This window comes from Sturnus vulgaris, chromosome 2 (assembly GCF_052056855.1).
Source record: "Sturnus vulgaris isolate bStuVul1 chromosome 2, bStuVul1.hap1, whole genome shotgun sequence".
NCBI classification, from domain to species: Eukaryota; Metazoa; Chordata; class Aves; order Passeriformes; family Sturnidae; genus Sturnus; species Sturnus vulgaris.
The window spans coordinates 4,532,065-4,545,450 of NC_142244.1; the positions used below are offsets into that span (position 1 = coordinate 4,532,065).

General features: G+C 48.4%; 1 protein-coding gene across 3 annotated transcripts in view; it reads right to left on the reverse strand.

The window, feature by feature from the left end:
* Positions 1–13,386, reverse strand: part of CLPB (ClpB family mitochondrial disaggregase) — a 73,261-nt gene that overhangs the window by 26,896 nt on the left and 32,979 nt on the right. For all 3 annotated transcript variants that reach the window (XM_014882049.2, XM_014882050.2, XM_088157463.1), the window contains one exon: positions 806–903. In XM_014882049.2, coding sequence (XP_014737535.2) covers positions 806–903 — 98 coding nt within the window. The remainder of the gene's footprint in view (positions 1–805; positions 904–13,386) is intronic.

The following is a 13,386-nucleotide window of genomic DNA, read 5'->3' on the forward strand; positions in this document are numbered from 1 at the left end:
ACACTTCCAGGGATGAAGTATCACTCGTCACTGCCGTGATGGCCTCTCCTACCCATTGATAAATCACTGAACAAGGCCTCTGCCCAGGAATTTTAAATCCTGGAGATTTAGCTGCAGATCCCTCATTGTCTAGTAGCCCACTGCTCTGCAAATGTACCGATTCCTGGCATTTTTATTGGAACCACAATGGCAAATGTGTTTCTTTTCCTTCTTTAAAGCAAATGGGACACAGAAGCTGAAGGGATGAGATCCCACCATGGAAATGGGTGCCTGTGTCTTTTTCTTAGACTGGTGCACATGAACACCTGGATCCCAGGCCATAGATGGACTCTGGATTCTCAGCCCTGCTTGTTTGACAGAGAATTTCAGAAAATACAGTAAAAACAGGCTCTGGATTTTACTGCATCTAGGGGTTACAAAGCAGCATTACTGATCCTGGGCAGATCACTGCTGAGTGAGAAATGGTAACTTGGAAGGGGCGGGCACAGCTGCAGTTAAAGTACTACAGGAGCATGTGTTTTTCTTTATGCATCATGCTGTTAATTTTTACAGAGTCCTTTTGGAAAAGGATAGAGCTGTAGGGGTGCTAAGGTGGTCTTCCATTGCTTGCACCCTAAAATTATAGAATCATAGAATGAGTTGGGTTGGAAAAGAGCTTTCAGATCATCGAGTCCAACTGCTTACCTAGCACTGTTGAGGCCACCACTAATCCATGTCCCCACATGCCACATCCACATGACATCTTATTTAAAATTGTTCTTGTAGTAGGAAAGGAAATCCAAACTGGCCAGAATCTCAGGCTCACCTTCGCCTCTGCTGCTCTCAGAAGGTTCATGACTTCCCCTTCACGGGCATAATCCAGGGGTGTGTGTCCCATTTCGTTCTTCTGCAGGGGGTTGGCACCTGACAGCACAAGAAATTAGTAAGATCAGGAGCTCAGAGTTCAGTCTTGGGGCAGAAGGAGCAAGAAGCACATCCTGTCTGTGTCTCCTTCTAACCTTTGCTCTGGAGGGTGTCTGGATCAGAAAGAGAGATCAGAAAGAGAGAATGGACAACGAGCGGTTGTGTAGATCTCCAGGGAGGAAGAAAAGGGACTGTCACTGCTAACAGCGGGCTTGCCAGTGAAGAGCTGCTGAGGGGGGATGAGAGGACATGGTCACCAAAAGGAATTACAAAAGCACCCACTCTCAGTTCTGTGGGAGCCATATGGGACCATTACAGCTTCACTTGGACACGCTGCCTGTGCCAGCTGGAGCTGAAGCTGGAGCTGGCTGTCACCTGTGGATCAGCGGCTCCACTGAGCCCCTGGAGCACTTCTGGGGGAAAATCACACCCTTCCTTAGAGTATAATTTAAAAAAAACCAAACAAATCCCAAAGAGTGAGCTGGATTGAGTCAGATGGGCACCCCACAGAAACACATGCACATGGAGAGAGCTCTCCCTCCTAGATACACTGGATTGAAGAAGAGCATTCCATGTCAAACTGGTCCAGTTGCAGTGATGGGAAGTATATGGAAGGAAACTTGGTGATATCAGGAGACGGGGTAATGGGCAATAGCCAGAGGGGCAAACAAGGTCTTGGGATTAATCTCTGACTCTCAGTATCTCAGGAGCTGTCTAAAGGCAGAGACTTGTCACTAAAACTGGTGCACTCCATGACCCCACAGCAGCTCCTAACTGCAAGAGTTTATAAGAATGAATCTTCAAATTGGTCCCAAATCCCCTAAACTGGTGCTGAAACTGACCATCCCACCAGTTATTAAGCCTTGGAAAGCAACCTGGTGCCCATAACTGCGCTCAGCAGGTCTGGGATGTCTTCTATCCCAATCCTTCCACTGCAGTTTTGTGCAATGTGCTCTTGCCTGAGTGGGGGAGCTGGTCCAGATGACTCCACTGGTCCCATCCAGCCAGAATCATTCTGTGATCCTGCTCGAAACATGAGAGTGAGACAAGTACCTTGGCAGAGGCAGAGCAAGCTGCTCCTGTGCCATGAGGCAGCGCAAAGCACCAGGAGTGCTCAGTAACGCCGAGCAGCAATCAGAATAGATAAATGAAGTAAGGGGAGTCTGTGGGAGTGGAGCTGGAGAGATTAGCCATTCCTAGGCATTGGCATCAGGGAACTATATTTGCTTACAGAATGAAAAATGTGCTCCATAAACATTCGACACGGACTAATTTCTACAGCAAGCCTTGTCTTCACAAATAAAGAATATGATCAAGACAGGTGAGATTACACACTGCTGGGGCTGGCTGCTCCATATATGTAAAAGAGACAGTGCTCCCACGATCCGCCCCCCCCCCCGCCAAAACCCACCTGGGTCTGTGCAGTGAGCAGTGGGGCATGTTTCTGACTTCTCCAAATGATGACATCCTCGAGGCTAGGCCTGCTCTCATTTCTGATGGAGGGTTTGTTTGGCTTTGCCCTGGATCTATCAATAATGGCTCTCCAATATTGGCCTAATCCCCCTGTTAATGGCTTTGACGACTTGACTAATTGCTGCAATAATTGATAGAACCCGACTCCTATAACTGGTCGATTCCAACCTCAAGTACCGGCAGCAATAAAATATTATGCTGCCATAAATAACGGTATCACTTGGCTTGCTAATAGAAGGTAAAAGTGGCCACTGGTCTGTCGGCGCCCTGGCTGACCCCACTCCACATCCCCACCTCCTCTCCTGCCCTCTCCCACCCTATGCCACAGGCTGCAGCAGTATCCAAGGGGACATCAACCTTCCACGACTTAATAGAAGGCAATTTGTCACCTCCCACTCGCTGTCTGTAGCTGGAGATGGACACCTGGGCAGCACCTCAGGCTGTATGAGCCCATCGCCTCCTCCCACCCTCCACGCTCATATTAGAAGGCCCCGGCTGATAATATTTGATAAATGGCGTGGGGGTTCTCTCCCTGCACCCGCCCAGCATCGTGGCATTGCAGCAGCTGCAGAAGGTCACTCATTGGGGAAATATGTTTCTGTCAGTGGGATCGAAAAAAGTTTAGTGGAGTGACAGGCCTCAATTTTTCAAATTTTATTAACTCCATCCTCTTAACAATTTGTCTTGAATTCCTTCAGTTTCTGGATAACTGTCAATAGAGCTGGCGATGCAGCGGATACTGGTACTTAGGTCCCCCACTGCTGTCAGGATAGGGATGGGGATAGCAAGGGGAGGGAGAGATGGCAGGAGGAAAAGGAGAATGCCAGAGGGCACAGACAGAACCTGGAGGAACATCCCAGTAATGCTGCCTGTGTCCTCAGCAGCCCCATGACCCTCCTCTTGTCACTCCAACCTGTCAGGGCAGAAGAGCAGCAGATCTGAGCCTGTTGCAGGCAGAAAAACGTTCACACTTCTAACAGACAGGACAGGGCACACAGTGGCATTGGAGCCTCATATTGGAGCCTGGAGGCTCAGAGAATGACATTCCTCCCAAGAGTGGACAGATCACAGCTTGAGAAAGCCCTGAGTACTGGGACAGGAAAGGACTCTTGAGGACCTTGCTTCATAGCCCAGACAGATGGTATGAAAGCTCCTGCTCCTCGGCATACCCACAGGTAGCCTTCAGCTGAGTGTCTAGGTCCTGAGCTGTTCCCAGGAGTGGGTGTGGGGATAGAGAACTGGCATGAGACAGTCCCTGTCCTCATGCCACTCCAAAGGTCCTGCCTGCAAATGAGCTGGGCAGCACAATGGCCTGTGGTGACCTGTGTTACAGAAATAAAAGATGCCAAAATGTTCAATGTCTCCTATCTTTGTTCCTTGGTGTCCAGAAGGTGCAATATGGTAGAGGTGGCAACCAAGTGCTTGCACAAGTCTCTGGCACAGAAGACGGCACTGCTTCAGTCAGGAAAGTCAGGGAAAGCCATTCTCCCAGTATAAAGCCATTCAACAAGGACAGAATCAAAGAACATTTTAGGTATGAAAAGCCCTCTGACACCACTTAGTCCAACCGTTCCCCCAGCACTGCCAAGGCCACCACTAACCCATGTCCCCAAGTGCCACAACTACATGGCCATCCCCTTCAGGGATGGGGACTCCACTACTACTTTGGACAGCCTGTGCCAGGGCTGGACAACCCTAAAAGGGAAGGAATTTTCCCCATATTCAACCTAAACCTTCCCTGGCACAACTTGAGGCCATTTCCTCTTGTCCTGTCTATCATTTGTTATCTGGGAGAAGATACAAATCCCCCACCTACATAATACAGCCACTGCATAAAGCCACTCTCCCCAGTACAAAACTGTTCTCCCAGTATGAAGTTGGTATACAACCATTCATAGAATCACAGAATGGCTGGTCCAAAGAGACCATAAAGATAATTTATTTGAAACCCTCCTGCCACGATTAGGGATGCCATTCTCCCCAGTACAAAGCCATTCTCTCTGGTATAAAACCGCAGCACTAAGTCTGTCCTGAGTGGAGGGTCTGAGCACATTTGGCCCCTGGGCAGTACAGGTACAGGCAAGGCCTGGGCACAGGCAGCAGGGATGAACCTGAGGGCACTTCTCTCTGCTCCTCATGGCACTGCACCCAGGAGTACTTCAAGATCTTTTAGCAGGCTCTGTGAGTGCCCCTTCTACCTAAGTCACTGCCTTGCACCCACCCTGTGCTCCAGCACACTGAGGGGACTTGGGGAGCATCCCTTTCCCAGCAGCAGACTCTGCTGGATCCAATATTCCAGAAATGAGCAGGAAATAAACTCTTTTTTCTGTTGAAGGGAATTAAATCCCAGAAAGAGGTACCTGGAAGTACCAAAACCCATGGTGATTGCTGCTGACGGTGCTGGAAGTGGACACACTGAGTGGCCGTCATCCTAGACCAGGATGTCCCCACATGCCACATCTACACATCTGTTAAATACCTCCAGGGATGGGGACTCCACCACTGCCCTGGGCAGCCAGGGCTGGACAACACTTTCAGGGAAGGAATTTTCTCTAATCAACCTAAACTTCCCCTGGTGCAACTTGAGGCTGTTTCTTCTTGTCCTGTCACTTGTTGCCTGGGAGAACCTGGCTACAACCTCCTTTTGAGTAGTAGCAGAGAGTGAGAAGGTCCCCCCTGAACCTCCTTTTCTCCCATGAGGGGCACAAAATTGACCCCAAGACTTGAAGAGTGATCTCACCAGTGCCTGGTACAGGAATCAGTCACTGTCCTGGTCCTGCTGGCCACACTACTGGTGACAGAAGCCAAGATCTCCTTGGTCTTAGTTGTCCACCTGGGCACACACATTGGACCTGCACCAGCTCCAGTTCCACCACATCAAGTGCTGCCTAATGCACAGCCCTGGGCTGGCAGCAGCCCTCACAGAGCTCTAGGGAAGAGGATCTGGGCTCCCTTGGTCCAGTGGCCTCAGTCTCAAAGCACAAGAAGCCTTTTCAATTTAAATTTGTCCAGCCAGATTGGATTAGGCTTAGAGCAACGTGTTCTAGTGGAAGGAAGGTATCCCTGCCCATGGCAAGGGGTTGGAACTGGAGGAGCTTAAGGTCTTTTCCAATTCAAATTATTATACGATTTGTGAAGGAAGGATTTTGACTTAACTAAGAATTAGACGTTTCTGGAGTAGAGTTTACATGGAAAAGCAGGTATCTAGAGCTCTGAGCTGAAGGTCACATGCTGACAAGGGCAGGTAACAACCAGCAAGGAGAGGTCCTCTTGGACGTGCAGCTTTACCAGTGCTCCCAAACCTTGTAAACCAGACTGAACACTAATCTTTATGTACTTGGACAGCCACAACAGTCATGTGTAACATTCAGGACTGGCATGTGCAAGCTGGAATAGAGGCAAAGGAGGAGACTGGTCAGAGCAGCATGTAAATTAGACTGCAGGTCCTTACCTGAAGTCCCACTAGTGGAGCAGTGAGGCCGGGTATTAAAAGACTGGAAACAAAAGGAAGGTAAGAAAGGCAATTTTATGAGCCAATGATACAGGATTTGTACAGAATGAAATGCTCTGACCGAACAGGGAAAATACAGCACGAGGGTCACCTCTCTGAGAGACTGAAGGGCACAGCAACACACTGAAAACTAGCCCAGGGAGTGCAAGGGTAAAGAGCACAACACCAATAAATTGTTAAACTGGTGAAAACCAGAGACTAAGAGCTCTGGCAGTCAGAAAGCTCCCAAGACAAGGTGCAAGCCTTAATTCAGCCTTGGACAAAGCAAAGGGCTTTCTCCAAACCTCACCTCCTAAGCACCACACTGCAATAGGACACATGTTCATGCCAAACTTCCTCACCAGAAAATCCAGCAAAGAATCCATTGCCACGGAGCTTTGTACCACAAGGGGAAAACAAGGATCTTGCTAGAAACAAAGCAGCAGCCCACCAGCAGGTAAGTGTCAGAAACACGGATGTAAAGACTAAAGAAACCCATGATATTTATTAAAGTCTTTATCATAAGAACAGTTAGGAGCTTAGGAATAAACCACACCATCATCCTTCCAAACCCAGGGGAGATGAAGAAAACCCAATGACGTGTTTGCTCTGGCAAATTAAATGAAAAAAACTCACAAGTAAAGAAGGATTTAAAAGAAGTCTCTTCTTTACGAATGAAAGCTAGGACCTCTGAGCCTTATCAGAAGCTGGAAGTCAGCCTGAGAGGGTGAGTTTCCATAAGTGATAAAGATCAAGGCCAAGCTGGACAGGACTTGGAGCAACCTGATCTATTGAGAGGTGTCCCTATCCATGGTGAGGGTTTGTAACAAAATAGGCCTGAAGGTCTATTCCAATCCAAAACTGTTTTCTGATTCTATGGCAAATGGGAAATTTGCAATAGAAGAAATAGTGAAAGAATGAATTAATGTCTTAAACTTGACAACTGTGTGTGAAAACAATCCACCTGACTCCCAACTCGTTTTGTGAGGTAAGAGAGAGGTTAGTACAGAATCATACTCTTCCCATATATCCATCACCTTTTCTCCATATACCCATGTGCGCAGAGCACTTAAAATCATGCCAAACATGTTGTCACTGTCAAGTTTCTCCCCAGAAACACTCCAAGAGGGATCTATTTACTCCCCTACCCTAAGGGAAAACCATTCCTAAGTGCTCCAACACAGACAGAAATGTGCTGGCACTTTGGACTCTTATTGCTCTCACCACAGTGGGATGCTGGATGCCTCGATGCTGGGATATGATTGGTTTCTAAATCCCAGTTTCATAGGATTTTAATTACTGGTCTGGCATGGTGGGGAGTGGAACTGGCTGCGGTCAGACGAAGGATCGATACGCCGGCCCAGAGCATATTGAGCCTCGGCACTCGCAGATGCTATTGCACTATTTAATCATCTTTTGCAAAATTTACAGTGCAACAGAAGGAATCAATACGGAATTTATCACATTCTCTTGTAAATATGAGCATGGAGAGGGAGAGAGGATGTCAGGCACTCTGGCATGACAGCTGGCCTGGGCAGTAAACTGCCACAACAGACCACCCAGGACAGCTACCATGCATGTGACTCACCAAAAAGGACCCAGCATTCCTGGGGACAGCTGCATCCACAGTGGCTGCATTTGCATGCTCTGACCTGCTTGCAAGCTAAACCTTGTCCCAGCTACACTAAAGGAGAAACAGGAGGAAGACACACAGATTGTGCAGAGCCTTACTCTGCACAGTGTGGTTTACAGAGCCTGTCATAGAATCATCCAACAGTTTCATGGAATTTTCTGGGTTGGAAAAGCCCTGCCAGACCATCAAGTCCAACCACTCTCTCAGCACTCACCCATGCTCTCAAGTGCCACACCCACAAGGCCTTTAAATCCCTCCATGGATGGGGACTCCAACACTGCCCTGGGTCGCCTGTGCCAAGGCTGAACCACCCTTTTGGAAAGAGTTTTTCCCCACATCCAACCTAAACCTCCCCTGGCACAACTTGGGGCAATTTTCTCTCATCCTGCTGCTTGTTACCTGGAAGAGGAGCCCGACCCCCACCTGGCTCCACCCTCCTTTCAGGGAGTTGTAGAGAGGGAGGAGCTCTGCCCTGAGCTCTTGTTTACTGTGGTAACTGCTGGCTGCAGCAAAATGTTACTGTCTCAGGATGTGTTAAAACCAAAGGTACCTCTCTGGAACTGGCTGCTGGGGACCTGAGAGCCTACTCTCTAGGGATATCCTTTACTCTCCCTCTGGAAGAACGGACCCTTTGAATCTGGGATGCAACAGAAAACACTCCAAGACATATTATGCAGTAGTTAATAGTAAATTAATTCGGTTAGAAAAACCCAATTAATTAGAACCTGATTTTACCCGAGAATACCATAAGCACTTTTGCTTTCTGATGTCCAAAGCCCATCCCGTGCAATGCCAGCTCCCTAATCTGTTTACCCATCACTCACCCTTACTCACAAGATCTGCAATTACACTGGACTGAGGAGTGCACAGCATTACGAACAAATGCACTGGTCTAAATTTACCAGCAAATCGAGTTCAGCAGACCAGGTTATTGCAGTTTCAGCTAAAATGTTTTCACAGAGTATGTTTGTTTCTTCCTCTCTCTCTTTCACATCTAATTAGAGATGAGAGACTCCAAGATTGCTGAAAAGGACCTTTGGACAAGGGCAAGGAGTGACAGGACAGGGGGAATGGCTTTCCATTGACAGAGAGCAGGGTTAGATTGGGTATTAGGAAGAAATTCTTCCCTGTGAGGTTGGTGAGGCCCTGGCTCACGTTGCCCAGAGAATTGTGGCTGCCCCATTCCTGGAAATGTTCAAGGTTGGATGGAGTTGGAGCAATCTGAATTAGTGGAAGGGGTACCTGCTCAGAGCAGAGGGGTGGAATGAGAAGAGCTTTAAGGTCTCTTCCAACCCAAACCATTTTGTGATCCTGTGATTCTGCAGAGGATGTACAGCAGGAGGCATTTCCAATACAGTGACAGCCAATGTGCTGGCTCTAGGAAGAGCTGGGAGCAGAGGGGATGATTTCTGAAGATAGGAAATAAAAAGCAGGGCAGTTAGGGATGAGGAGATTACTGAGGAGAATGGGACACATATGAAGCCTGCTCAGGTTTGGCAGGGGGCAGGTATCGGTTTCTGCAGTGTGGATAGAGAGAGGGGAGGTCCCACAAACTGGCATGGGTCAGTCTCTGAAGGAAGGAATTGCTCTACTTTTAGGCAAGGATAAGAAATACAAGCCCCTACCCACGTACATGCAGCAGCAGAGTAGTGCACTGCCACACACTGTGTGAAAACGACACTTCCATGAGTCAGCAGATGACAGGTCAGACAACCCCTTGCAACATGGACACACCCACACACTCACACACCAAACACACCTTGGAAAACCACTTGGAAATTAATTTTGAGATGCTAGAAGAATGGCAGCTGAGCCAGGGAAACACACCAGGGAAACCTTGCTTCTACACTTCTTCCTGTGCCTAGTTTCTCAGATATATACATAAGCAAGTGCTCACAATATTCTGATTTTGCATTTTGTAAGCTCCAACCTGAGAGTTCCTGCAACATCTTCTGTGCTCTGTCTAGTGTAACTTTATTGAAAGTGTAAATGTAAACTGAAAGTGTCTAGTGTAAATTTACTGAAAAGTTACCACAGCTATGACAACTTTTCCCAGCACAAGGCTGTGAAAGGGGAACAGTTTCTCATGCCAGGAGAAGGGTCATTTACTTGCAGGGCAAATCCCTGAGCAGCAGCAGTGCTGTCCCTAGCTCTGAATCACAGAATCCCAAGATTTTTTGGGCTGAACAGACCTTAAAGCCCAAATCATTCCACTCCCCTGCCATAGGTAGGGACACCTTCCACAAGACCTGGTTGCTCCAAGCCCCATCCAACCTGGCCTGGAACACTTCCAGGGATGGGACAGCCATAGCTGCTCTGAGCAACCTGTGCCAGGGCCTAACCACCCTCACAAGGAACAATTTCTTCCCAATATTCAATCTCATCCTGTCCTCTGTCAGTGGGGAGCCCTGATTTGTCCTGTGACTCCATGTGCTTATTCAGAGTCCCTCTCCAGCTCTCTTGAAACCCCTTTAGGTACTGGCAGGTGCTCTAAGGTCTCCCTGGAGCCTTCTTTTCTCCAGGGTGAACAACCCCAGCTTTCCCAGCCTGTCTCTAGAGCAGAGGGGCTCCAGCCCTCGAACAATCTCCATGACTTGCTCTGGACACATGAATCAGTGCCTGCCTGATCTCTAGCTTTCTGCATTTCAGGAACAGGTTCTGGAGCAGAACCATTTATAGAAGGGTGGTTGGTGTTGGCATAACCATGGCAGGGTTATGCCATTGCCAGAAAGCTGCACCTTTTAATATTGGCTATTTCACTTAAATACTGACATAATAAAATCTCCCTATAAAACAAGGAGACTTCTGTCACCAGCGAGCTGGTGACCCTGCCTGCTTTCCTCCGAGCCAAACACAAAGTCCCTGGAATCAATTGTGCCTGCAGTAGCAACTGGTGCAGCCTGTGGATGCGAGTGCTCACCCACCCCTTCCCCAAACACTGATATTTATGGTGTCGCCTCAGGTCAGGGGACTGTGAAATGTCACCAACAACTGCCCGAAAGGACAACAGAGCCGCCACTTTCGTCTCGCGGTCTGCTGGGCACACACATGCTGACCACAGGGCTATAAGGTCCTGGAGGGGTCAAGCGAGTCACTGAGTGAGCCACAAAAGGCTAGGGATGTGGGGTGAGGGGCAAGTGCAGGGGGCTTCCCTTAAAAAACAACAGGGGGGTAGGGAAATGGTTGGAGCAGAGAGGGGCTGGGCGGTTAATGGCTTTGGCCTGAGGGCAGGGCACCATCGAGGGAAGTTAGAGGGAGAGTAAATGGAGAGTTAGTAAAAGGCAGGTGTAGGGAGAGATCAAGGGGAGCCTGTTCCATGTCAGCAACCAGAAGCCACCCTGTGTGCGAAGTCAATGGCAGCACAGGGGCATTACCCTCACAAAGGGCTGAACGGTGTTCGATCTCCACACCAAGACCCTTGGCCATGTATTCATCCCACATTACGCTGACGAGGAGGCAGGGATCCCCTGCTTTGTTATCCTATGGAACCGTGAGGAGGGGAAGGCCCTCAGTGAATGCCCTGAAATCCTCCTATCATGAGCCCATCAGGAAATCCAACTCCAGCACCCAAAACTTGCTGAAAGGGCAGGGAAGGGTCTGCTGTCAGCTCAGAGTCCACCTGACAGAAAGGTGAAGCTTATTACATTTAGCAAATAATCCTCATAAAGCTGCATCCTAACCATGTCTGAAAAGGGTAAGTGGGTATCGTGGATGGTGAACAGAGATTAATCTGAGGAACACTGTGAACTCAGATCAATCAGCCTTGGGATTCTAACAGGGCTCCATTGGGATCTTTCACACCATCACCAAATGGAGATTCCCTCCGGTGGGTTGCTGTCTCCAGGATCTGAGCACTGGGACATGCTCTACAAGATCAGGACTTCCGCTTGAAAATGAACTCTTAGTGTAGGCTCTTGAGCAGGATCCAGAAGGATTTCTGTGGGGCTGGACTAAGAACGGAACAGTGATGAGTGACTGTCACATTTTCTGGCTAAGTCCTGAATTTTCACTTTGATTTCACACAGTCCTTCCATTTGTACCCAAACAAACACAGTCCCACAGATTGTTAAATGCTTTTTTTTTTCCCCTGAGATGCAAGTGAGTTCTTTCAAGCTGAGACACTTTGCTACAAACAAAGAACTCTCTGTGGGCACCAGGCAGAGAAAGAGCCATTCACAGGAATGGCAGTGGCTCCAGGACAGACACAGAAACATCTCTGGAACAAAAAGCACAGTCGCCTCTGTGAAGTGAGGCCTGGATTGGAACAGTACTCAGAGAGCTAAGCAGTGCACAACTGGAGAAATAAGGTGGACTTACTGCTTAGAGTGATTTATTCAGAATGGAAAAATTCTTTAGTGCCAACTTCACTTATTTGCACCCATCTTTTACCTATACTTAGGGTAACCAAGGAGTTGCTTTGGTACTTTCAATCAACTGATAATATGTGTTATGCAAGGAAGCTTTCCAAGGCAGAAATGAGAAGCAGGTATCTTTGTAGAAAATGCTATTCCAGGTGATTCTGCCCCTCTGCCCCACTCAGGTGAGACCCCAACTACAGTGCTGCCTCCAGCTCTGTGGTACAACACCAGAAGGACCTAGAACTACCCCAGTGAGTCCAGAGGAGGCCTCAGAAGTGCTTTGAGAGGTGAAGCTCCTCTGCTCTAGGCTGGCAGAGCTGGGAGTAGTCAGTCGAAACCATTCCGTGATTCTATGATTCACACCATGATATATGTGAAACACTCTCCAGTCTCAAGTACTGACTCTCTCTGCACAGATCTGTTCCCAATACTGCTCTGACAAGGATTTTTCCAGCACTTCAACCCCACTGCCACTCTCTGTAACACCCCAGAGCCCCTTGCACTTACCCACAAAGCCCTTCCAGGTCTGTGCATTCACAACCTGTTGTTCAAGCAGGTAAAGCCCGCTCTGCTCTGTTCCTCCTGTGGGCATCCCTGCCCACAACTGTAGGATCCCAGAGGTCTTGTTGGAGCAATTCCTTCTGACTGCCAGTGCCCATGGCCAAGTGACTGCTGAGCATGTGCTGCTGGCCCATACAACAGACATGCAGTAAGTTATATACTCCAGGACCATGCCAGATTCTGTGTTCACACAATGCCCACATGTGCTGCAAACACAGAGTGGGGCTTCTATGTCAGAAAAATGCGATGGACCCCACTTTGGCCAGTATTTTTGTCTGAAGATTTCCCAGCCACCATGTCCACACAGTCCCACAACTTCCTGAGCAGCTGCCTGCTTTTTCAGCTCTCTTCCTTGCAAGGAACCCTGCCTTTGCAATAGAATTTCCTTCATTTGTTCCTCTGTTTCTGGGTTAATTTATGACCAGAAGCTGCGGTTCTGGTACCTGTAAGGCTCCCAGAGAAACCCTGACCTGGAGTTCAGTGCTACAGAATCTCACCCTTTCACTCTTACATTTCTATTTGTGAAAGACAATAAGCACATAGTACAGATGAGTATTAAGGTTCAATGTTGCCACAATTAATTTTCCTCATCCCATCTGGGGATGTTTAGCCATCACAAATGCTTCTTTCTATTATCTTTTTACCTGCTTTCTTAAGGAATGAGCCTTATGAGACCACATCATACCATTACATATTTGTCTGCTTCCCTAGAATGAACTTCTGAGATGCCCACACCAAAACGACTACAACACTCCTCAAATCTTTGCAAAAATCAGTATCTGACCAGCCAGACCCTAATGAGCCTGTCTCTCGTAGGGCCAGGCTGGGACAGGTGGCCACTTTATGTTCCACCTGGCAGAGGCTGCTGGCAGCATACACCTGAGGCAGGCACAGCATTGCTGTGACTGGCTCATCTCCGGGTGACCTTGGGGACATTGCAGGAGGAGAGCTGTGGAAATTGCTGGAGG